At 39.4% G+C, this 24,741-nt stretch overlaps 2 protein-coding genes across 5 annotated transcripts in view; both read right to left on the minus strand.

The window, feature by feature from the left end:
* Nucleotides 1-15,561, minus strand: part of LOC114464373 (adhesion G protein-coupled receptor L1) — a 55,983-nt gene extending 40,422 nt beyond the window's left edge. For 3 of the 4 annotated variants that reach the window (XM_028448700.1, XM_028448618.1, XM_028448524.1), the window contains exon 1: nt 14,691-15,561. The gene's annotated coding sequence lies outside the window, so the exon portion shown is untranslated. The remainder of the gene's footprint in view (nt 1-14,690) is intronic. The other variant, XM_028448773.1, reaches the window with a different exon arrangement.
* Nucleotides 15,562-19,801: 4,240 nt separating this feature from the next.
* Nucleotides 19,802-21,252, minus strand: LOC114470239 (nucleoredoxin-like protein 1). Its single transcript, XM_028458304.1, has 3 exons — nt 21,017-21,252; nt 20,277-20,366; nt 19,802-20,156 (listed from the first exon to the last, which is right to left on the minus strand). The coding sequence occupies exons 1-3, from the start codon at nt 21,250-21,252 to the stop codon at nt 19,802-19,804; spliced, it is 681 nt and encodes a 226-aa protein (XP_028314105.1).
* Between the last annotated feature and the right edge of the window lie 3,489 nt (nt 21,253-24,741).

Below are 24,741 nucleotides of genomic sequence, written 5' to 3' on the forward strand. Positions count from 1 at the left end.
GAGGTGTCAGGGTGAGGAAACAAGGAGGACAGAAAAATAGAAGAAAAATAAATAAATAAAGAGCCCATTAAACAATCACTGTAACATAAAGTCTCTCAATCTGCTGTTACCATGGCGATAGCACGGCGCAGCCTGGACAGGAAGAACTAAAAAGCCAGTGAAATGGAGAGTGAGGAGATGAAGCTCGTACAATTGTGTCTGCGGGTGAAAGCGAACGCGTGAAAAATTGTGTATCGAGTCTGTAATTAGCAAGAAGATTAATCGCATAAAGAGCACTGTTTTACACACTCTCACACACACACCATGCATGCATGCACACACACACACAATAATTCAGAAGGCTGCTCTCAGCTTAGGCCACTTTTCAGTAATCCTAAATAAATGATGTCGTAGAGACGATCTCATCCCCTGCAGCCGGGATGATGATGAGGAGGGGGTGATCCAAGGGTGATGGTTCACAGTGGAATTTTATCAGGGAGCAGACGGGACACGAGCAGATGAGCTACAAGCCAACAACAGTAATACGACTCCTATATATAGACTCCACTCTGCCTCGGACAGACTTACAGACACACACAGGGCTAAAAGCATGCGCTGTGTTGCATTTCATCTTCGTCCTTGCCCTTCCACTGATGCAGTGCAAAGCCTGCACCATTTAACACCACGTGTGCATGCGTGTGTGCACATCAACACATGTGTGCTAATCTGTTTCTGACTTCCTCTTCTCTCCATCTTTATGTTGGGTAATGACGGCAGACATATTTAGGTCACGCCTTAACTAATGTCCAACATGGACTCATGGAGACAAACACACATACTGGCACGACTATTGCAAAACATGCACACACACGTACATACATGCATGCACACATACACAGAGGTGGAAAGAGTACTGATATGTTCTACTCAAGTGGAAGTACCGTTACTTGATTGAAATTGGTGTCAAGTATACGGACAAGTAAGTCATACATAAAATACTCAAGTACAAGTAAAAAGTAGCTCATTTAATTAGTACTCAAAGTAAAAGTGACTTTACCCCACATTACCCTTGCATTGCAGTAAACATCTCGTGTATAAACTTAAAAAGGAAGAGATAAAATCTTGCACAATTGGATTAATTTATTTTCCACAAAAGCATCTGTATAAAGTAAATGTACAATTATTTTAAAAATAAAATAACACCAATGAATTCAGTCTAAGTATAGCTAAATTTATGAACTCTAAAACTGAGAAAATAACCACCATTCAATGCTGTTTGGGCGCCGTGCATTACGTTGAATCTGATTGGTCGGCTATGATGTGAGACATTTAACTGTTGTCTGGTTATTTCATTTTTTGCAGTTTCACAATGTCTGTTGATCATTTTATAGACAAAAAATAATAATTTACTCAGTAAAGGTTGGGTGTAGCAATGTAACAAATTACTTCTTTTAAAACGTACTTAAGTACAAGTAAAATTACTGATTTAAAAAATATATTCAAAAAAGGACAAGTACCCATAAAAGCAACTCAATTACAGTAATGTGAGTACATGCAATCCATTACTTTCACCTCTGCACGTAGGGTATGTCTTGTAACATTGTCATATTTGCTTTTAAACTTGCATCATCATCTCTCTCTCTCTCTCTCTCTCTCCCACACACACATCCACACACACACACACACAAGTGTTGATGCAGAGTAAGTACAACAAGGACACTGATGGCCCTTGACAAAGCCACACACCCAGTTTTCCTGTTTGCACCACCATCCTCTCTCTCTGCCTACATCCCAAATCCAGCCCTGGGCCACCAACCGGCCTACTTGAAGACAAGCCAGCTTTAAGTAAGAGTGTGAGGAAGACCTTTGGTCAAAGAACTATAAATACACTGGCGTCAAAGAAGCACACATCGACTATACAGTACCTAAAATGAAAATAGCTTTATTTCACATGCTGGTCTATTTCTGAAGTTACAATACCCACACCATTTTACAAGTAGTTGGCACCTTTACTACACAGTGAAAGCATTAAAGGTTGGCTGCCATTTAAAAATAAACAAAGGTGAAAGAAATGTACTCACATTACTGCTTTTATGGGCACTTGTACTTTTTTGAGTATATTTCTAAATCAGTGATTTTACTTGTACTGAAGTACGTTTTATAATAAGTTAAGTATTTAGTTACATTGTGAAACTGCAAAAAATGAAATGACCAGACAACAATCAAATGCATCACATCATAGCCGACCAATCAGATTAAATGTAATGCACAGCACCAAAACAAGAGTGAATGCTGGTCATTTTCAGAGTTCATAAATGTAGCTATACTTAGAGACTGATATTTTTATTTTTAAATTGAATTCATTGGTGTTTTTGATATTTTGACAAATCTTTTATTTTATACAGGTGCCTTTGTGGAAAATAAGTTCCCCCAAAAATAAATGTGGGGGGGGGAAAGTAACTTGTAACTTTTACTGTAATTGAGCTACTTTTTAGTTGTACTTCAGTATTTTATGTATGACTTGTACATGTACTTGTACTTGAGTACAATTTCAATCAAGTAACAGTACGTCTATTTGAGTAGGATATATCAGTAATTTTTACACCTCTGAAAATAAACGAAGGCTTTTGACCAGCCTGTCCTTGCAAATGGATTTGTAATTTAAAAAAAAGTACAATTTTCTTGTTTTTTGATGTCAAAAAATTATAATTACAGTAATCCTGCCATTAGAAACACTAACAGTGTGGACAAAAACAGTAACCATGGTGATGTGCTGTGAAATTACAGTGGTGACAGGATTTACAGTGTCCGAGGCAGAGGCCATAAAATCAGCAGAGAGCTAGTGAAGCCTCCCCCTCTTTTTGTCAGAGAGCCATCAGCGCCTGAGGCTGGAGCACTACAGCACAGAGCGACAAAACAGCTTTGTAGTGCTCCTAATGGACAAATGAGTGTGTGTGTGTGTGTGTGTGTTTCTCAACCCACAGATAAGTGATTTCTTGCCACGGTTGTACGATATTAAAACATTTAAATATGCTACAGCGACTGCGTCGACTGTACAGTCGGTGTCAGACTGCTGACCTCTGCAGTTCCCGGAGGGGGGGGGGGCCTACATGCTGCAGTCAGAACCACTTACGACTGGTTTTAGAGCTTGTATGTTTGTCTAGTCGATGCCTGACTCCAGGGAATGAAGGCGTCACTGTGTGTCAATCATTTGCAGGGCAGAGAACATGGGTGAAGATCACAATGGAGTTGGTCCAGCATCCTGGCATTTGTCAGGTCCCGACAGATGGAGGACAGAGAAAAAAATATGGAAATTCAAGCTTTGAATTGGTGCTAAAGAAGTAAAGCTGTGATTTTGATCACAGTAAGACTAGGAAAATGATGAAAATCCTAATCATTTTTATGATTCTATTACAAACCCTTCTACAGCTGGGATTTTGCATCTTAGACCACAGACAGATTTTGTTATCTGTAAATTCTCAGGCAGTGCTTGTCAGTGGAAAATATACACCAGTGTTTCTCAATTGGGGGTAAGTTATGGCTCTACAGGGGGTACTTGAGAGCGAGAAAGTGGAAAATTAACAAACGAAAACATTAAAAACATGAGGTTTTATGTTTTTTGTTAAAAATAATTATCAAAATATTGAGGATAAAAATGATCTTGATTAGAACATGAACTGAAAATACAAGGGTGATATTGGAATCATAAGGTGATATACAGAAATGATAACAAGTATAGAAATATATTCATTCAGAAGATACTAAATACTGTTACATTCCACTTATTTACGATGGGATTCTTTCAAATGTGTGTTATCACTCATTCACTCCATCATTATGCTCTATAGTTGTTTTTTCAAAGAATTCTGAGCAAAATGTTGAAGTCGGACCAAGGTGGTATACTGTACTTGGATTCAGAAATAAGAGAAACTGGGTACTTGATCTACACTTGGTGTCTACCTTTCCCTCCTGGTCAGTCTTTCCCACTTTTGTTTGTTTTTTGGTTTGCACTTTGTAGATATTTCACTCACTGCTTTACTGTGTTTATTTCAGTTCTTTATTGGCCTCATAAAATATAGACCTATTAAGAAATGTTTATTCTTGCCGGTTGCCCAAGTCTCTATCTTGGCCCTCGACAAACCTCAGGGTTTGAAACAAATGCTTCAAACATTTAATCCATATCTTCACTTTACCAAGCACTGTCACTTTGCAGAGGGTATAAAGTCTATAGACTATATGGAATATGGACAATTGTCTTTAACATGGGCGACTGAGGGGTCAGTGATACAACACACTTCTTAATATCGACAAAATGTTGGCACTTCCTAAACTTTGGAAGTGGAAAAATGTAATTACGTTAGGCAGTGATTTGTCAGATGTTTCTCAGAAATTGAAAGAATTTAGCAAAAAAATTTTAATGTAAGGCTGAGTTGTCAGTTTGTTGTAATGTGATTTTCTGGACTGTTTATTGATTATTGGACTTGATGATTGTTGCTATCGTACCTGCACATAGAGACAACAGTAGCACTCAGAGAGCATAAACCTCTGCCAAGCGACAAATATCCTCTTTGACAGATATTGGCAGTTATCTGCATCAGTGATCCTGATCATTATTTTATTTATTTATTCAGTTTATTTCCGACATGGTTACATTCACTTTTTTTTTTTTTTTACATTTTTTGTACATGCCGAAAAAGGAGACGAGAGAAGCAGTTTGCTTATCTGGGTCCCGTCCCCTGTTTTACCATCACAAATTTACATGGGTTTACATGTCTCTCTGGTCAAACATTCTTGAGTTGTTCTGAACAGTCCTTTTTTGTGTATTCTCATCTGTAGTCAGTGTTGTCTTTTTTTTTTTTTTTTTTTTATTCTTCCTCCTCTCTATCGTTGTTCGTGTTGGCCTTGTTCCCTGCCAGATGTTGTTAGCATTCCTCCAGTTCAAGAATAGTTCCTCTTTCGAAGTTGTTTGGAAGTCTTTTTTTTTTTTTCCCTTTTCATCCATAATGTCACCACTCGGGAATGTCTCTTTTGGACACACAAGTTTGCAGCTTGTTTTGCCTCTACATGAAGGTTAATCCAGCTGTTGTTAGTTCTATTGGCAGTGTTGTATTTTCCACTGTTAGATTTAACTTGTATAAACACATTATTATATCTTAGTTCATAAGCAAGGTAGTAAATTCATTGTATTATATCTTAGTTCATAAGCAAGGTAGTAATTTCATTGTACAGGAAAACGTGTTTCTAACTGTACATATGACAATAAACACTTTGAATTTAATTTTAATGTAATCCTTAATCACCCCACCACCTAGCAATTGAAATGAATAAATGACAGACCTTTTTTACTCTTGGTTTCCACATTTAATTCAGTCTCCGTAAAATAATCACAGTGAGTTTTGTTTCCAGTGTTTATATAGATCTGGGTCCATATCCATGATTACCATCAGTAATGTTGTTGTTTAGGTGGATCCTTCGTATTTTCCCAAGTCTTCCATCGTTTTGATGAGGATTGGTTTTCCGTCCTCTTCTCCCAGAGGTGTGATGTAAATCCTGCAGTTTCTTGTCCAAGTCTTCACAATTTTTCCTCCTTTTTTTATTTGGCGTGCCTTCCATGCAATGCTTGCATTTTGTTTCGTCAGGTTTTCATTGATGTACACCTTCGTTCCCTTGAGTTTATTTCCTTGCTTCAGTTGTTGTCCTTTGAATTTCATATTCGTGAAGGTTATTTTTACAGCTCTGTTATCATTTTTCTTTGGCAGGAGATGGCAGGAGTTGATGTTGTCAGGGTTCAGGACAATGTCCTTCGACTCCAGGTAGTCAATGACCTGTTGTTCAATCGATTTTGTTTCTTCGTCACTCGCGTAACTCCTGGGTTTTATCTTTAGGCCTGTGATGATGACATCTTTCTCTGTTTCCTTTTGTTCCAGCTGTTCAACAATTTTATCTCTTCAGCATTTCTTTCATTCTTTTCTTTCAGTACCTTTGCTTCGCTTTGTAGGTTTTCCAGTGAGTTTTCCAGCGTCTTTTCCAACGACTTTATCTCGGCAGATAGGTTTCGTAGACCCTCGCATATCATCTCCTTGACCTCTTCCAAACCCGAATTGGGTTCTGAAGGGCCTCCCTGCGGTTTTTTCACCATTTTCCTTCAGTCTTGGGCCCAATTTTTCAGGCTGTTCAGCTGTAGCCAGCTGTAGCCAAGGTCGTGTTATCGGAGCGAATGAAAAACACGTCTGCTCTCTCCAAAGACCAGAGACTTCAGGTACCATGATCATTCACACTTTAAAAGCTTGGAAGAAATTTAACATTTCCATTAATAAAGATACAGAACGTCCAAAGGGCATCCCAATTTTTTTTTAAAATCCCAATCAAATGCCCAATCTAAGTCTGATCCAGATGAAACGGGATGGGATAATTGAGGAACCAACCTGACATAACTGAGTCAAATAACTAGAGAATTAAAAGGAAACCCTCAATAGCATAAGATGATCGACAAAGTCTGCACAGATACAGGAGCCAGCAAACCTTAATGATAAAACAACACAAACTAATGACCTATAAGCAAATACTGTAAAGGTTAATTCAATTTAGTCTCCAACTAAGAATTAACTGTGTAAAACACACTACCCACAGAAAACCTACACACACAATCAACATCAAAAACTTTACACCAGTGTCTAAACCCATGACATTTCCAGTTTTAACGTAGCAATATTAGTTCAGTGCAAGTCACTGTAGAATGCAAGATACTTGATTTATAGTAAAACATTTTCCTGATTTTAATCATTTTTTTTCCATTTCAAATGTAAGTCAATGCATATCAAATTAGATCTTCTACTGGCAGCATATTTTTTATGTTATGAAAAAAGATAGTAGATCCACAAATACAAAGAAAGCTCGCAACTGAAATAAGAGAATCAAAGCGACACTACTACCGTCCCCTACAGAATTGGAATTCCCTTTGCTTGTGTCCCCTCCAATAAAGACAAACTATACAGGAATCTGTATGTGCATCGAGTTTCTATTTTATCTAGGTTATCTAGGGTTTTATGTTTAAAATGTCTGATGACATGTGAAATTACAACATTGTATTATCTCCCTATAAAAGGCTTTTACTGTTGTTACCTCCGCCAAGAGCGAAGCGCAGAAACGAAGCGAAGCAAAGAGTGGTAAGGTTATGTTTCACCCTCCATTTGTCTGTCAATCTGTCTGTTTGTCTGTCAGTTAGCAAGATAACTTGAAATTTTCAGGAAAATTTGATAAATGAGACAAGGAACAGGTGATTACATTTTGGTGATGTCTTGGAAACCAAAATAAAAATATATATATGTATCCCATTCATTTTCCCATCCACACTGTGGAACTTGTGATGATGTCAGAGTCCAACAGCTCAATGTTGACAGGTAGTCATGATAACACAGCTCAATGGTGACAGGTAGTCATGGTAATCCTGAGTTTACCATGTTCCCGTGACCGGAGCGTGTTAGCTGAGGTTGAGCTGCTTGGCGGAGGCCTGAGCTCGCTGCTTTTTTAGTTTTTATACTGTTTTAGCTTAATTTTCATGGTGTTTTGCACTCTTGTGGTTCACGCTGGAGGGACTATGTCTCTGAGCTGGCCTGGTGTCGCCTCGGGGTTCCCCCAGAACGGCTGGAGGAGGTGTGCATCTCTGCTGAGACTGCTGCCGCCGCGACCCGGCCCCGGATAAAGCGGAAGAAAATGGATGGATGGATGGATGGACTCTTGTAAAGTGACGTTGGGTGACCTGAGAGGCGCTGATTTTCAAATAAAATGTATTATTATTATTATTATGAGGCCAACTGCAGGTCCAGGGATGGGCAAACAGAAGCACACAAGAATTTACAGTTGAAGCAAAGACTTCAGTTCAAATAACACAAATTATATTTGTTACAGGAAACGAGATTACATAACACAAACCACGCACATACAAACAGTGATGACACCTGGGCCTGAATGAATGTAAATCAGATCAAAGTAGGATCTTCTATTTGTTTCTATAAATCCAGAGACCAAAACGATTGGTGAAAGCTGCATTTCTTTCACCAACAATCATGTCTCTCTGAAAACACAGCAGGAAGGCTGATTAAACATTGATGAGATTGATCACATATTTATCAAGATGGTAATCCTGTCCGATGCAGACGCTGTCTGAGCTAAAAGCGCACTCACCTTTATGCACTCTGAGTAAGATCCTCAGTTTCAAAAAGCCATCTGGATTACGAGAAAAACATGCACACTGACGAACTGCTATGAGAGTTATGTAACTTTATCCTGTTTCAAAACTTTTAAAGGGGAATTGAAACACTTTGACAAATAAATGTATTGTAATGTCCCACAGAACGTTGGAAAGGACAACATTTATTTCCACACAGAACTGCGGTTACTGTCGGCCGTAACCACGCCAAAAAACAACAAAAGGGGTCAAAGCTTATCGGCTGCTGCCTCGTTCATCCACATCCAATAGCTACTCTCTCAAACACAGGGCATTTCCTCCTCTCTGACCCGCCCCCTTTTCCATTCACAGCCACTCACATCCCAGCTCTCCCCAAAGACGCGTTCAAAGAACACACAATAATCGGAACCATCATAACAATAACATTAGAACAATAACACTACAACTATAACACTGCAGGGATGTTACACTGCCCCCCACCCCCCCCCTTACTAAATCCTTCACCCCGAGGGATCACTCAACAAGACTCTGAGGTACCTAGGGGGTCTTTTTTGTCTCTGGGGCCTCCTCATATGGGACACAAGGGCCCGTGTCTGTAGTCCTGTAGTACCCTGCGACTGAGCAGTGGGTGCTTTTAGGGTTGAGGGTGATTGTGGGGGGTCAGAAGGGAAAACAGCCCATGGTTCTGGGGGTGTGGCTGCTCTGTTTCTCTGGGGGATTGTCAGGGGCCCAGGAAGTTGGAAGGGGCAAGGGTGGCCTCTGTACGGGGCCAGCCTGTCTCTGTGGAGGGCCACCTGTCTTCCCCGAGGTGGCAACTGAACCCTGTAAACCACCTCTCTCAGCTTTTTCAACACTTCACACGGCCCCACCCAGTGGCAGTCTAACTTAGGACACCGGTCCTTCTTTCGCTTTGGGCTGTAAACCCAGACCAAGTCACGAGCCCCAAAGTCTGTCCCTCTGGTCTTCAAGTCATAGTTCCGTTTTAGTCTCATTCCCACTTTCTCGAGCTGGTCATGAGCAAACGTGTGGAATGACTCCATCCTCTTTTGGAGGCGCCTGGCGTATTCTGTAGCAGTAGTAGTCCCGGTGAAACCATTGGTGCATCTGGAGGTTTTCCAAATGCCATTTCTGCGGGGGTCCACAGTTCCCGTCCCAACATCAGCAGGGCAGGCGTGCTGTAGACTCCTGTACAGCAGACCTGTAGGCCAGCAAGACAAGGGGGAGGTGCATGTCTCAGTCCCCTTGGTGTTCTGCAGTGAGAATGGCAAGTTGTTTTGTCAGGGTTCTATTAAATGCTCGACGAGTCCATCACTCTAGGGGTGTAAAGGAGTAGTCCGGGTTTTTTGCATTCCAAGGAGTTCACACATGGCAGAGAAAACTGCGGATTCAAAGTTCCTCCCCTGGTTGCTATGGATAGTCTCTGCAGCCCCAAATCTGGAGAACAAGCCCTCGACCAGGACATAGCGGTTCCCCTTGTCTGTGCAAGGGAACAGACCCATAATGTCCACAGCTACTCTTTCCATCAGGGCCCCTATGCCAGTTGCTGGAGCAAGGCGCGCGATTGATCTAGGGGGCCCTTGTGCGCCGTGCAAAGGTTGCAGCGGCGGCAAAAGTCCTCAACATCTCTCCTGAGCTGACCCCAGTAGAAACTTTGGAGTTTCCAAAACCCTCCGTTGGCTTCTTCAAAGTGTCCCGCTCCAGCCATTCCATGGCAGGAGTTTAACACAACCTTTCTTAGGACCCTGGGGACCACCACCTTCCACTTACTCTCTCCTGTAGCCGGCTCCTTCTAGGCTCTCTGAAGCACTCCATCTTTCACCCTGAGTGCGGTGAACTTTTCAAACAGTCCTTTAGTGGCAGGTCATCCCATTGTGGTTTTCGTCCAGTCTCCACCCACCCGTTGGAGGTCAGCGTCCTGTTCCTGTTGTGCTCTCTATTCCGCTGAGTCAACAACCTGCGATGCATTGCAGGCTGGCCCATTTCTGCTGTGCATGGGGTCTCACTATTCCTCAGAGTGGAGTTCTCCTTCCCGGGCCTCTCTCTTCTCGCAGTACCGACATCCATCGGGGGCACAGGGCCAATGGGACATGGCATCAGCGTTGCCATGGCGAGCTCCTACTCGGTACTTGACTTTGAAGGAAAATGGTGCCAGTTCCTCCAGCCAGCGTGCAATCTGCCCCTCTGGCTCCTTAAAAGACATTAACCACTGGAGTGCAGCGTGGTCAGTTCGAACAGTGAAGGGAAGGCCACACAGATAATATTTTAAGTTCTTTATCGCCCTCACTATAGCTAGGAGCTCTCTGCGTGTCACACAGTAGCATCTTTCAGCCTTGTTGAAGGTTCTGCTGAAGTACGCGATTACCTTCTCCCCCTCTGGCACCACCTGGCTCAACACTGCTCCAGTCCCGACTTCGCTGGCATCCGTATCCAAAAGAAACTGCAGGCTGGGGTAAGGTGGGGTGAGGATGGGCGACTCTGTCAGAGCCTTCTTACGACAATTGAAAGCCTGCTCACAGTCTGGGGTCCAGGCAAAGTCCCTGTCTTTCTGCTGCAGGTGAAACAGGGATGCAGCAATGCAGGAAAAACCGCGCACAAACGCAGGTAGCAGGAAGCTAGTCCAGTGAAGCTCTTCAGCTCTCTCAGATTGATGGGGCTTGACAAGTCCTTTACCACCTTCACCTTCTCCTCCAGTGCCCTGATGCCCTCGCCATTGATCTTGTGGCGGGGGCATTGCACAGACCGAAGGAGAGGTTATTTCTATTTCTCATTGTTAAAAATTTTATTTTGTTGTAGGATATTTTGTTTGTTGTTCTTACATTTAAATGGTGTTTTAACTGCTTAAATTTTAAAGAAAAAACTATGAGCTATTTATGCACCCCATTATCAACCTAAAGTGTTTGTGTCCATCAGGGCGGTGCCATCCCAGAAATTTCAATTCATGTTTTAATAACGCAAATACATCCATGAGCAGCAAATCTAAAATCATGCAATGCTTAAGTTGTAAATATAGATTTTGCAAAACTGTTGAGCAGTGGCTCGTAAACTAAACATAATATGACACTGTTACGCTGTAGTAAACAGTTTTAACGACACCTGAGAATAAAACAGGATTTCTGAGATGCGACAGTATATCCTCAACATGTTGGTCAACGAGCTTTCAGCAACATTTACATGCAAACTTTAATCTCAGGCAGTTTTATTTTATCCATGAACAGTTTGAATCAATCGCTTTACATAAAAATACTCCATGTATAAAATCCAGAGAAGAATTTGCATACTGATAAGAAATCATATCCATGGCAACCACCCTGGCTGAGCAGTGCAGGTAAAGGCGAACATTGTAGAAACAGGAAGAATATAATTCATCCATCTGATAATCTGATATCAACCAGGTGCTTGTGTCAGGTTTGGGGCTCTTTCATTAACTGCTTTTCACTCCATGCTGTTTATGAAGTAATGCAACAACAACCAGCAGATTTTCATTAATAATTACATCTTTGCAATTGCACCTTCTGTAAAGGAGATATATTTACTGCATGGATATAATCTTAAATTTTACCTTGAATTTATTCAAACAAAATAATTAGCTGAAACCTGATTACACACCCATAAATCAAACCCCTGCTTATGTTTGGTCTCAGTGTTGATAGCCCACCAATATCCGCCCACAGCCATGCACAGACCTGCATGAAAGCTCTCTGCACAAAGGAGACCGACTCTGAGTGTCTGACTGATTCAACAAGACGTGATGGGATCCTGGTAAACAGGAACAACTACGGTCAGTTTTATAGTCAAAATGCTAGAAAATCCAACCAAAATGGTGAATGTAGGCATGTGTATGTGTGTGGCAAGAGCTCCTGGAGTAAAATGTTTTTTTTCATGCTGTCAGAGGTTGATGTAAATGAATCCAACATGGCAACAAGCCTCACAACCTCCATTTTCTGTTTTCCATCCAACATGGCCAGTGTGGCCACAAAGACACAAAACAAGGCGAGTCAACCGATGTGAATGTAGGATATACTTCAGGCTGCTCAATTGTCCATTTCTATCTGTTATATGCTATATAAAATTACACATCATTGTCAATGATGTGTATCCAAAACAGGGTGCTGAATATAGAGCGATTCAAATTTCCCAAATTGATTCGATTCACAAGAGCTAGATTTGATTCAAGATTCAATTCATTTCCATTCGATTTTCAATTCTGCTAATTTATTTCACTCAGAGTACTAAATTTACTTGAATATAAGAGACACTGACAGAAAAACAAGTAGAAAGTAGCTCTAACTTGGTGCAGTATTAAAAATACTAATCACGTCAATAATTTAGCGATTTTAGGATTTAATTCATTAATATCGGGTCATTCAAATAAACTCAAATTGATTAATTGCTTGTTTTTAACGAATGGCCTTACAGCTGAAGCCTTTCTAGTGCAGGTCAGGGGCTGGATAACTTGAACAGGTTGTCAGTCATCACCGGGCGGGGCTTATGATGCATGTACGGGTAATAAGGCTTGGTTTAAATAAAAAATAAAAAAACAACTAATCGGTTTAAATCAATTTTCCATTAAATTGCCTAAATCGTAAAACCAATCCTTTTTACAGTGTAATGTATAGGGGTCTGTAGGTGTAATGTAGTGTTGTGGGCTCATTCCTTAATGTAAACAGTAATATTTTTAATACTGCACCAAGATAAGAGTTACTTTCTACTATTAACACCAATTAGATCTCTGAAAATATCTTCCATATTTAAGTAAAACTGCTAATGTGACTGAAATACCCTAAAATGAATCGAAAATTGAATTGATTTGGGAAATGTCAATCGATACCCAACTCTATCCAAATAAACAATATAGCGTCAGTCAGTGTAAAGCCAAGTATATGTTACTTTTACAAATAACACCTTGCTTTTGAAAGTATACAGCACGGTATATATATATACATACAGTATATATAAAATATATATTATGTATTATTACTAATTTTCATATATTTTATTGTTTGTTTTTTAGTGTCTTCACATGTTTTCTGGCTTAATTGTAAAGTCTGTGTCTGCAGAGAGCTTAGCACACACTTGGTATTCATCGGTCTTTTGATGTGTTCTGCCAAGTAGGGCTCAGTGTGACAGATGAGCAGCTCTACTCTATCCTCCTCTGGTCACTACAGCCTTTTTTTTTTTTTTTTTTGTTGGCCTGCTTGGATTCCTCCACTGACCTAGTGCTCGCTTTCCATCCCTGAAATATTGATAACGAACTCTCACTCATCCTGTAACTCACATTTGCCTTTGTACGAGTAGACACACGTCACACAAATGCACACAAACATATTTTTCTCAACATAATCCATGTATGTGTGTTTGCAAGTGTTTAACATTATGATGGAGTGTCACATTTCAGGTGTCATTGTTGGGGTCAATTATAATTGTAATAGTGTAATTGCTAATCAATTACAATTATAGCGTATTTATAGTTGTAAGTGTAATTTTACAAATGTGTTGCTGTCGTATTCGTAATTAAATTCTAATTAAGTTTAGATAATTGACTTTGTAATTGTAATTGCCATGAAAATCCTACACAAATTGTCAATTATAATTGAACACAAAACTTGGGGACCATGTTACACTTCTATGCACAGTTCTACACAGTTCATTCTTAAAATATGTTTCATATCAAGCTTTCCCACATTTTACCATTTCAAAAATATTGAAATCGAGGGGTATACTGACACAAAAAAGGCTCAGACGCCCACACTAAAAATATTAAAACCTATATTTTCATTGATTAAGATGTCTAACAAGGTAACCAATAGATAGGAAATAAATTATATCATAGATATTTGTTTTTAGTGTATTTTACAGCTGTTTTAGGACCCGTTATCATAAGAGACGCTAACAGAAATCTAACACAAGGGGAAGGTTGACTTTTATTAAGTTATTTATTCAGGCTCAGTAATTGTAATTGAACTTTAGTAATTGAGAATGTAATTTACTTTCTGAGGATACAAAATAATTGTAATTTAATTGTAAATGGAAAAAAAATGCAGGTGTGCACGATCACCATATACTTTATCTTTTAAAAATAAATAAATAAAAAATCCATGCACTCCAGAGGTCCATGGGGAGACAAATCACGTGTTCATGAATATTTCACGGCACTATACTCCATCTACCCATCACACACACACACACACACGCGCACACACACACACACACACACACACACACACACACACACACACACACACACACACACACACACACACACACACACACACACACACACACACACACACTACTGACCCAGCTTTAATGGTTCAGCAACACATCGGATCGTTGTCACTCAGTGATCCGATTGTCCCTGACAGCATCAGCATCAGCATCAGAAGTGGCTGATGCTATACTGCTGCTGCTGATGGTGCCTTCACGGACATTGATCATGCATGTTCGTTAGTGCGTGTGAACAGAGGGAGGTGGAGAGGGGCGGGGTGCTTCCCCATCCTCTCACTGTCTGTTTTCCACATCTCACCGTTTCGCTCGTCCGTCCTCCTCCTCTTCTTCTTCTTCTTCTTCCTCCTCCTCGCTCACTGCGTCTCCCGCATCCCTGTCTCCCCCTCAGCTGCACCAGATGCGTGAAAGAATCACATAGAAACGGAGGAGGGCGATGCCTTGCTGGGCTACACGGCAGTCATTAGCGCGATATGTCCGACAACAACTGGGCGTCCCCCCCACCCACCCCCCCCTTTACTCCTCCTGTGATCACTGGACCTCACACCCTGTCGAAATATCCCCACTGTGCTTGTTGGCTGTGCGTCACGTTGGCACCACCATTCCCACGGGTTTCATTCCCAGTGATGATGCGGGGCCTCAGGGCTCCGATGAAGGAAAAATACGGGCAAAAAATATAATTAGGCGCAGATTTAACGCACAATGAACCCGCTCCACGTCGACTTCTTTTCTGTGGCTCAACGAGCCCTGACGTCGTTTGTCATTGCTGGTGGTGATGATGATGATGATGATGATGATGATGATAATGTGCCTCCAATTTCACATTTCGAGTACATCCTCACTTTTACGGGAAACCATTCACGTCGACGTGATCGTGGCCGCTTTGCATATCCTTGAAGAAGAATCGTGAGGAGGCAGCTGCGCATCAGGACGGAGACATGTCGGCCTTTTAGGAATCAACATTTACAAAATAATACACTCGAGCAATAAAAAGAAGATGGTGTAAAAAAAAATATTAATAGCGCTTGAGCTGCATCCGGAGGAGAGATGTGGTTTCCCGCTCTTGGCCTCGCCTTGCATCCGTCCTGCTCTCCTCTCCTCGCCTTCTCTTCTCCATCCGCCACTCCGCTTGTTGCGCGTTCTGTACTCGAGAGCGCGCAGCGCGTCTGTGCGCCCGTGTGTGCGTGTGTGCAGAGACTAGAGCCGGGCGGGGAGGGACGGAGGGAGGGAGGGATGTCTTCGACTATATTGTCAAGGTTTGTCTGAGTGAGCAACAATGAACCGCTGTTATAGCCAAAGGGAATGTGCATGTGCATGTGCATGTGCATGAGGGGAAAAAAATGGCGCATGTTGGTTTAAACCCTGTGATCAGCGCTGAGTGAAGTCTGAGGTGTGACAGGTGAGGACATGATTTCCAATGACATCCACTGCATGTAGCTGCACCTCCACGGAAATATAAGGGATAACTTATAGTTCCATGCAGGGGCGGGTCTAGGACATTTTGGTTAGGGGTCACTGCAGGGGAACAGACTCAGAGTAAGGTGGCACAATCTCAAATAATAAAACAACCACTTAAAAATAATATTGTTTACTCTAAATTATATAATTATTTACAACGTCGACATTTCCCCCATATATTGAAGCAAAAAAAAACAAAAAAAAACGTGTTGAACATCTAAAGAAGAAAAAAGTTCATGCGATATTAATGCAATAAAATATTTTGTCATATTTGTGTGCGGATCAAATGCCAACTCCTCATTGCAACAACTAGACATAACAAATACATGTTTTCCTATAACAGAACACAATTAATTATGCATGCTTTAAGTTCAAATGTTTAAAACTATTGCGACGACAACAGCTAGGAAAGTCAAAAGGTAGGAAAGTGGCCTAACCTAATATTAGATTCCATGTGAGTTGCACCACTGAAAAAATACCAGAAAAAAATGAGATAAGAGTCACAAAAGAGCAAAATATTGGATTCAGTCACTTTAGCCTGTAGTGTAAATTCCCAGTTTTTAACTGACTTTAAATGTTTATTATATGAAATTGTTTATAACCCTTATAGGTTAGATATATATAGGTAGGTAACTTTATTTGTCATTGTACATGTTACAGCAACAGCTCAATGTTATACCCTATATATATATATATATATATATATATATATATATATATATATATATATATATATATATAGGGTATAGTATTGAACTTCCATGCTTTACCCAAAGCTGGCAGATAAATTATGCCTCATCCAGAGCACATTAATTCATCCAACCAATCAGTACGGAAGCGTATTAGGCCCACTTCTGACATTCGTGCCGGGGGGCAAAAGAAGAAATAGAATTAAATATATAGACCGTCTTGAAATTTGTGCCAACTACAATGTGTGTAACATAAACAATAATGCAAAAATGATTAGTAACATAATTGATAATGCTGACGACAAAAATTTGCGTCGGCAGGCAACCGCTTTCTTCTTCTTTTTTGCCGCAGTACCATCTATGAACTGATGGGTGCAGTGTCGCTTCACCATTTACATTATGAAGAAGAAATGCCTAACAGAAGAAGAACCAACCTAAAGTCTTAAATGTTTAGGACCATTTCACTGAAAACTTATACTACAACAAATACATTACACAATCTATAACAAATCAGATCATATATATTTTGTACAGTGTTTTATGTACATTTGTATAATATGTATATTATATTAAGAATTTTATTTTTTCAAATGAATTCAGGAAAGTTCAAATGAAAACTTTTGACCACTGGGGGGTCTACTTTAATCTTTTATCTTGTCGACTTTAATCTTGTCTTTTCGACTTTAATCTTGACATTTCGACATTATTCTTATTTTTGCATAAATTATTTTCTCCATCAAAAATGGCCTTAATCCACTTCTGTAATTCAGTCATGGGTCAGAACATGAAACTGCACTCCACTTATCTTGTTGCAAATTAAGCTCACACATCAATACAGCATTCAATGTTGATGAAGCCCGTTTTCAGTGTAAAATAAGGAAAAATCACTGATTACACCAAATCAAGTTCTCTAACATGTTCATTTGATTACCTTTGAATAGCCCTGATTGCTGCTTGTGTATACAATGATAAAGCACAGCTAGACACAACAAGCACTCAAAGTAAAAACTAACAGTCACTAACAAAGTCATCTTAATGGTGCTGGAATCATTCTTCAGGTCAGATTATGTTCAGACAGTGAAATGCAAAATTGAAATTGACAAAGAATCACGTTTTCTTAAATACATTTAGAGTGCTTTTGAAAAAGAGAACTGGGTTAATCTTCTAGGTGTGATAAAGCAAACTGTAATAGCAAGAGTTGGCTCAGAAGTCACTCTGCTGTGTATTTGGCAGCAAAGCATATAAAGACTTCCAGAGACATTAAGGATAGTGGATCGTAAAATGAGGTTAACATCAGTTAGAGGCACTCACTGTCCCTTGCCACAGATTTAGTGCGTGTGGATAAGTGTGGTGAATACTTGTTGTCACATAGGAATACTGTAACCAATGCTGAATTTGCACAATTATTTCTTCAAACCTTTAAAATTCCATCTGCGTGCAGCAGCATTGCTTTGTTCAAGACACTTTGAATCTGACAAAAAAAAAACATCATTCATATTTTTGCATTATCATATCAACACTGCTAAAATTAAAACCTGGGTTTAAAATTTGTTGAATACAATGTTAAATAAAACATAAGTTCAATGTATTACATAATTGGCTTGAAAATAAAATCTTACATTTGAAATTATGCATAATAACCCAACCAGAATGTTTTCATATATCAGTGATTTAAAAAAAAAAAAAAAAACAATAATAAACTGATTTAATTTGTTTCTTATCTGTTATAATGAAAGTATCAGAATTACTTATTAAGCTACATGTTTGAACAAAGTAATGATAGTATTCTTGAAAGGGATTCAAAGTTATTCAAAAACCATTATAACATCAGATGATTATCAATACCCAACTATATAAAGTAGTGTCTGATAAACTACACCTGAATTTATGTTCTTAAAATAACAAAAAATATGACATGGATGAAAACAAATATGCAGGTAACAGTAATTTATCCATTTTAACCATTTAGTCTGCAAAAATGATAAATTTCTATTTCCAAAAATAATTGTATTGAGATATTAGTGCATTTTAAAACCTGCTGAGTCACAGAGTTGAGACTTTTGCATTGCAATAGCGAAGCAAAAAGAACGGAATCAATGAAGCCTGTCACTGGTCTACGAGACATAATGGATTAGATTGTGTCATGAATTGTTGTTGTGCTTGGTTGTCATATATATAAGGTGCCTTTTCCAGCTCTTGTGTTTACCTATGTGATGGCACTGTGTTGTCTATGTGTCTCCTGTCCTTCTGGGAAATTGTAGTTCTTTCTCTGAAACATGTATTTTGTCAGGTCTTTATCAAATAACTGGCATTGCCGCTTGAAATATATACTGTATATATATATGTATCCTTCTTTTTCTTGAAAAATAACACATTAAAAAGCCATGTTCTTATAGCTACAGCATGTTACTGGTTATCGTTCATCTGCAACTTGACTTGCCTTCGTGCAATATAAGTATCCAAAATATGTGACTCATTCATGAGACACATGTTGTTTTACCGTAACTTGGTCTTGCCAAGTTAGTCTTGCTACATTCGGGAAAGGTGAAAACATGGTAAAGGTTGAGATGCATTTAATCCTTGTATTTACAGGTGCAATGCTCACTGTCTGGTGATCTCATGGACCTTTTCTGAGTTCAGAGCGGTTCATGATGTAAGAAGCCACCAAAACGTCACAAACCACCGTTCTCAACTAACAGCAAAATCCAATTGTAATAGCCGTGTTTCAACCCATAGGAAGCAGTCCCTCACATTTTTACAACAAAATACGCCAAATTGAAATACTTTGACTGTCTGTTTGAGCTTGCCATGCGATGGTCCAGGGTGTGCCCCTACCTAGCGCCCGTTGGGAGCTGGAGGCAAATGCAAACCCTATAACTCTGAACACGAACAAGCAGGTCAGAAGATGAATGAATGTGTGCATTTGGTATTGGTCAGCAAAAGAGTCTTTGATAGACTGTAGATTTGGGCTGAATTTTAAGAGTTGTACTCGTCCCCTATTTCCAGTGAGGGTCATTTTCAATAGCACAACTTTTTGGACAATGTTTGGCTCCCAACCTTTTAAGAGCATTTTGGGAGTAATCCCCTACTGATCTCACAAATATATAAACTTTATGTACATCTTCCCCAATATATTGAAGCACAATGATTGGGAAAGCTACTAATGAAAGTTCATTTATGTGTAATAGTGTTTTTACTCACAAAACAGGGGTTGTGTTTCTACATTTTAGTTGAAGTCGCAGCTTCTCAAAAGCACTGTAGTCTGTCACCATAGTAACCCTCCTCCATCCTTGTCATCTGCTCCCACGCCCATCTCCACATCTTCAAGTCTACCTCCACCCAACCTTCGAACATTCTTCTTCTTTGCCTTCTTTTCATCTTCCACCTTATACTTGAGTCTTCTAAAAGGGTCAGTGAAGCTCCGCATGGACTTCTCTTCAAAGTCCTCCTTGATCATGAAGTTTCTGTCGATCAGCTCGGCAGCTTCCTTCCAGTTACGGAAGCATCCTGGCCCTCGGTGGATTATCTCTTCAACTGCGTTGGGGATGAGGATGGAGCAGTCAGGACGAAGAACCACGACTGTTGGCAGCTCCTCCACTTTAAACTTCTCCTCCAGCTCCCTGGATACACACACACACCCACTCTGGCATTAAGCCAAAGGATCTATATAGCTACATACATTTACATTACCATCTAGCTCAGCAGGTTGTGCAAACAATCGCCTGGCTAATCTCTCACACCTCCTGTAGGGGTCCTCGTAAGACAGGAACAAGCATTTCTTTGGCAGGTTCTTGAGAAGGACCTCTTGCTGTTCCTCCGAGTGGTCCAAACTGAAGAAAAATGGGATTACACTGGGAGATTGTTGAGCAAATATTTGACAATTTTAACAATTCTGACAGATTACAGTCTACCTTGGGTTAATGTGTTGGATTTTAATTAGATTTTGCATATATTGATCCTACTGGGGGAATTCTATGAAGTGAACTTAACATTATTTAGAAGACTTTAGGACTGCATTTTTATATTTGTCTTAAACAAAGTTTAATATTTGACTGTCATGGTTGATAACTTTACTATCAACCTTATTTTATGTTGGGTGTTTTCCATTGGTTGAAATGCATTATTCATAATATTCAAGTTTTATGCAGTAAATACCAGACAAAAAGCTTAAAGCTTAGATACCAGATAAATTATATGCCAGCCTGGTATGTAATTCAAATAATAATAATAATAATGTATTGATTGTATAGCAGAGCTTTCAAATACGGACAATAACAGCTCTTTTCTTTGCTTTTCCTTTTTTTTTTTTGCCTCATCCTTTTTAAATGTGTTCAATACCCAACTCAATTTACAGATATGTTTGTTTTTATCTATTCACATGTCAATAACATGAGTTGCTCCAGACATCGGCTAAGAAATGTGAATGGATCCAATACTTATTTCCTCAACTAATACTGTATGTGTCCTCATTGTGTTGTACCTAATATAGAGGAGAACCAGCTGAGCGGAACGGTCTACATAGAATTCATCTGTCAGTCGCTTGAAGAAGTTAGATAGCGTGGGAGTAAACCGCTGACAGGTCTCACAGGCACCGGATGCAAAAAAGAGCATCAGGATTCGGTTGTGTAGGCGTGTGACAATCTCACGCTCAGTGTCCAGCTCATCCTGGTCCTTGTTGTTCTTCAGCAGGACTCGGTCAATGAAAAGGTCGACCATGGCAAGTGGGACAAGTATCAGGACTGAAGGTTATAAAGCTGGCTAGAGAAAGAAAGAAAGAAAAAAACCAAAACACATTGTAACATCGTTTGTTGAATTGGTTTTTGTCTTCTTAATCTTAGCGTCACATAGCCCACTTGACATAGTTGTCATTGATTTTTTTGTAATTTAAGTTTTTATTGACTTTCAAAACATTCATGAAACAACAAAACATTAACATAAAGGCTGATGCACTCACCCACCTATCTCAAGCTCACAGCATATAAAAGGTGACAGTAAAAAGAGATCTGAAAAACAAATATCTGCAAATAGCTGGGATGATTCAAAAATGTGGAAAATTCTTAACACAAAACAATATTACTGACAAAATCACTTTATAATGGTTTTGCTACAGTGATATACATTCCGAGAGCCAAAGTTGAAAAAGTTTTGTTTCCTCCCACCCTTTGCTATTCCACATTTTCTAAAAAGTCAACTCCAAACCTGTGAATTGGAAACTCCTCCTACCCTACATAAGAATGTGAGTTCCTCCCTCTCAAACTATCTAACAGGTATAAAACAAACATAGCAAAGGCAGGTTAATATCAGTTAATATCTTTACGTTCAGTCTATAGATATTCCAAAGCGCAGCGTGAGCACATACAATCAGTTTCACTTTTAGTAGCCGTTATATTGCCTCGTATTGCCTTCATGGAATGATCTGACATGTTTGTGATGCAATGCCATGCAGCGGTTGGACAAAACAATGACCTATCATCCTAAACTGATTATTTCTGTGGTCAGAAGAGGTGAGGAGAAGGAAAAGACTATTAATGATTTACTCTCCTGCTGCTGCGATGTTTACACCTACGCCCCACAAAGGCCTGTTTTAGACGCGGTCTGAAAGTGACTTTTCAGAGGGCTAAAACTCCAGAAAACAGGCGTGTTTGGGAAAATAAACCGGTTCTATATTGTTGGGGAGATGGGGGAAAATTAGCATAATACTGGACCTTTAAATTAGAGCACACAGGGTCTTAAAATGGTCCTTCCCTTTCACAAGGCCAACCATAATCATTGAAAATACTCCTTTAGACACTCGGCATTTGAGATCTGTCTCCCAAGAGACACAGTTCTGGAGTCTGAGGGACTTCAGTCCCAGAACAGGCACTTAGAATCTCCAAGACAGAGAACATTCCCAAAGGCAGTGTAAATATGTCCCCACCTTATTTCCAACATAAATTGTCTGCCATTAGATTCATTCTGTGCCGTCTGGTAGGAGTATGATAATATCTATATAACACCTTATACTGTATGAATTTACTTCTGGCCTCCTTTACATATTTGCCACTATCTGACTACCTTCCAAATTAAATGTCCGGGTTAGGTCCTCGTATAGAACATGCACTGTTTCATTCTTATGCAAATCCCCAATAGTTGTCATATATAATCTCTTGCGGGTTTAAATTGGATAATCTCTCTAAAGATGCTTACCTCAAACAAATATCAACTCCTCTGGAGGTAGGAAATTCAAGAAGGTACAAACTTTGGAAATGAAGTTTTCATTTCAGCTCCAATATAAAGCTGCTTCCAGTCTGTCAGTCTGTGACACATATAGTCATTGTCTCTTTCACCTTGGTGGCAGTGGATCCGCTCTCCCCCCTCCCCTCCTCTGTCTGGGAGGGAGGGATTGAAAGACAAGGTGACAGAAGCACTCGGGAACATGAAGGGCTTACAGTGACTGTGTGTATGTGAAAACAGTGGCTGAATAATCACCGCTGTCTGCACAAAGAACGTGGAAAACACTGAATGAGCGACATGCCTACAAGAATAAAAAAGACCTTAATGAAGTGAGCCACTGTGAGACCTTTATTATTCTGTAACTAATGGAGGAGGAGAACCGCAGGGAATGTCTGGATGATGATCGTTTGAGTCGCTCCACTGGGAACAGCATATGGTTGTGGAAGCAAAGCAATGACACAGTTAGAAGAAGACATCTATTTACTGTTTGTTGTCTGGAGGCCAGTGTAAATCACAAATAACTGTTAGGAAAATAAACATGAAGTGTCGATTGTAAAAACTTTATTTTGAACATATTTTGAACATTTAGCTCACTTTCCTCACATTAAGCTCATTTTTCTTTCATTTGAGACAGAAATATCATTGTTAAAAATGTGTACACATGAAAAATAAATCTAAATGTAAATGTTTAACGTAAATCTAAATGTATAACGTGAATCTAAATGTTAAATCTAAATCTAAATGTTGAATCTGAATGCCATATGATCAACAAGTGCTGACCTGCCCACTTTGTATGATTTTAAAACATTTAGATTTACACTTTGCGACCGATTTAACATTTAGATATCACATTTAGATTAACATTTAACATTTACATTTGAATTCAACATTTACATTTGGATTTAACATTTACATTTAGATTTAACTTTTACGTTTAGATTTAACATTAACATTTATATTTATTTGTGTACACATTATTAATAATGATATAGAACATACTGTTTTACATTAATTTGTCTCAAATGAAAGAAAAATGAGCTAAATGTGAGGAAAGTGAGCTAAATGTTCAAAACACATAGGAGTCCATTTTTGTATTGTTATCTATATTTGGGCTTTTGGACTCATTTTGTGTTTTTGTTGGTTGTTAATGTTGTAATCCTGTTATTTCAGAGAATTTTTGTAATCGTCCTGTGTGTATTAGTTATTGTCATTTTGTATATTTTTCTGTAAATTTGTATGTTTTTGGGGAACACACAAAATTGGACACGAGTTGCCTTTTGCCCATGTCTGCAATAGACAATAACGGGCTCATGATAACAATATGATATATTTTTGCTGAGTAAAAACGACACAAAAAAATGCAGTTAGAAAAATAAAGATAACTTTATTTGATTTTAACTCTGGACGTACTTACATACTAATCTGATTTTGAACTCAATAGGAATTTAAAAACTAAACACAAACCATAACAATCTGGTGTGTAGTTGATCGTGTGCGTTTCTCTATATCCGACGTGGCATCTTGTGATGTTTTAACATCCTGCGATCTTGTCGACATATATCGTCCCAACTTTATTCAGTAAATAGGTTTTTATGTACTGTTTAAACAATGTTTGAGTACTTACATATTACCATTTAAGTCATTCTTTATGGGCTGTAAACAAAATTAGTGTATTAAAATGCTTACACCTGTTATCTGCAACATCACTATAGCATCATGGGGATTACAAGACCCTATTCCTGGGGCTGCTACTGCCTGTTTATGAGTGGGACGTCATTTAATTGCAGTGTCCCTCACACAATAAAACAGTGGCTCAACCTTTTCAGCCAGCAACCACCAAAATAAAGGTTCCAGAGACTGGGGACCCCCACTGCACCTGAAGGTGGTTGAACACAGACATGAACATTGAAGAACATGTTGTCATGTGGAGACAGGGCCATCTATAAGGGGGAATAAAGGGGAGAGCTTTTTGGGGCCCCATCCATAAAGTCA

This window comes from Gouania willdenowi, chromosome 1 (genome assembly GCF_900634775.1).
Source record: "Gouania willdenowi chromosome 1, fGouWil2.1, whole genome shotgun sequence".
Lineage (NCBI taxonomy): Eukaryota > Metazoa > Chordata > Actinopteri > Blenniiformes > Gobiesocidae > Gouania > Gouania willdenowi.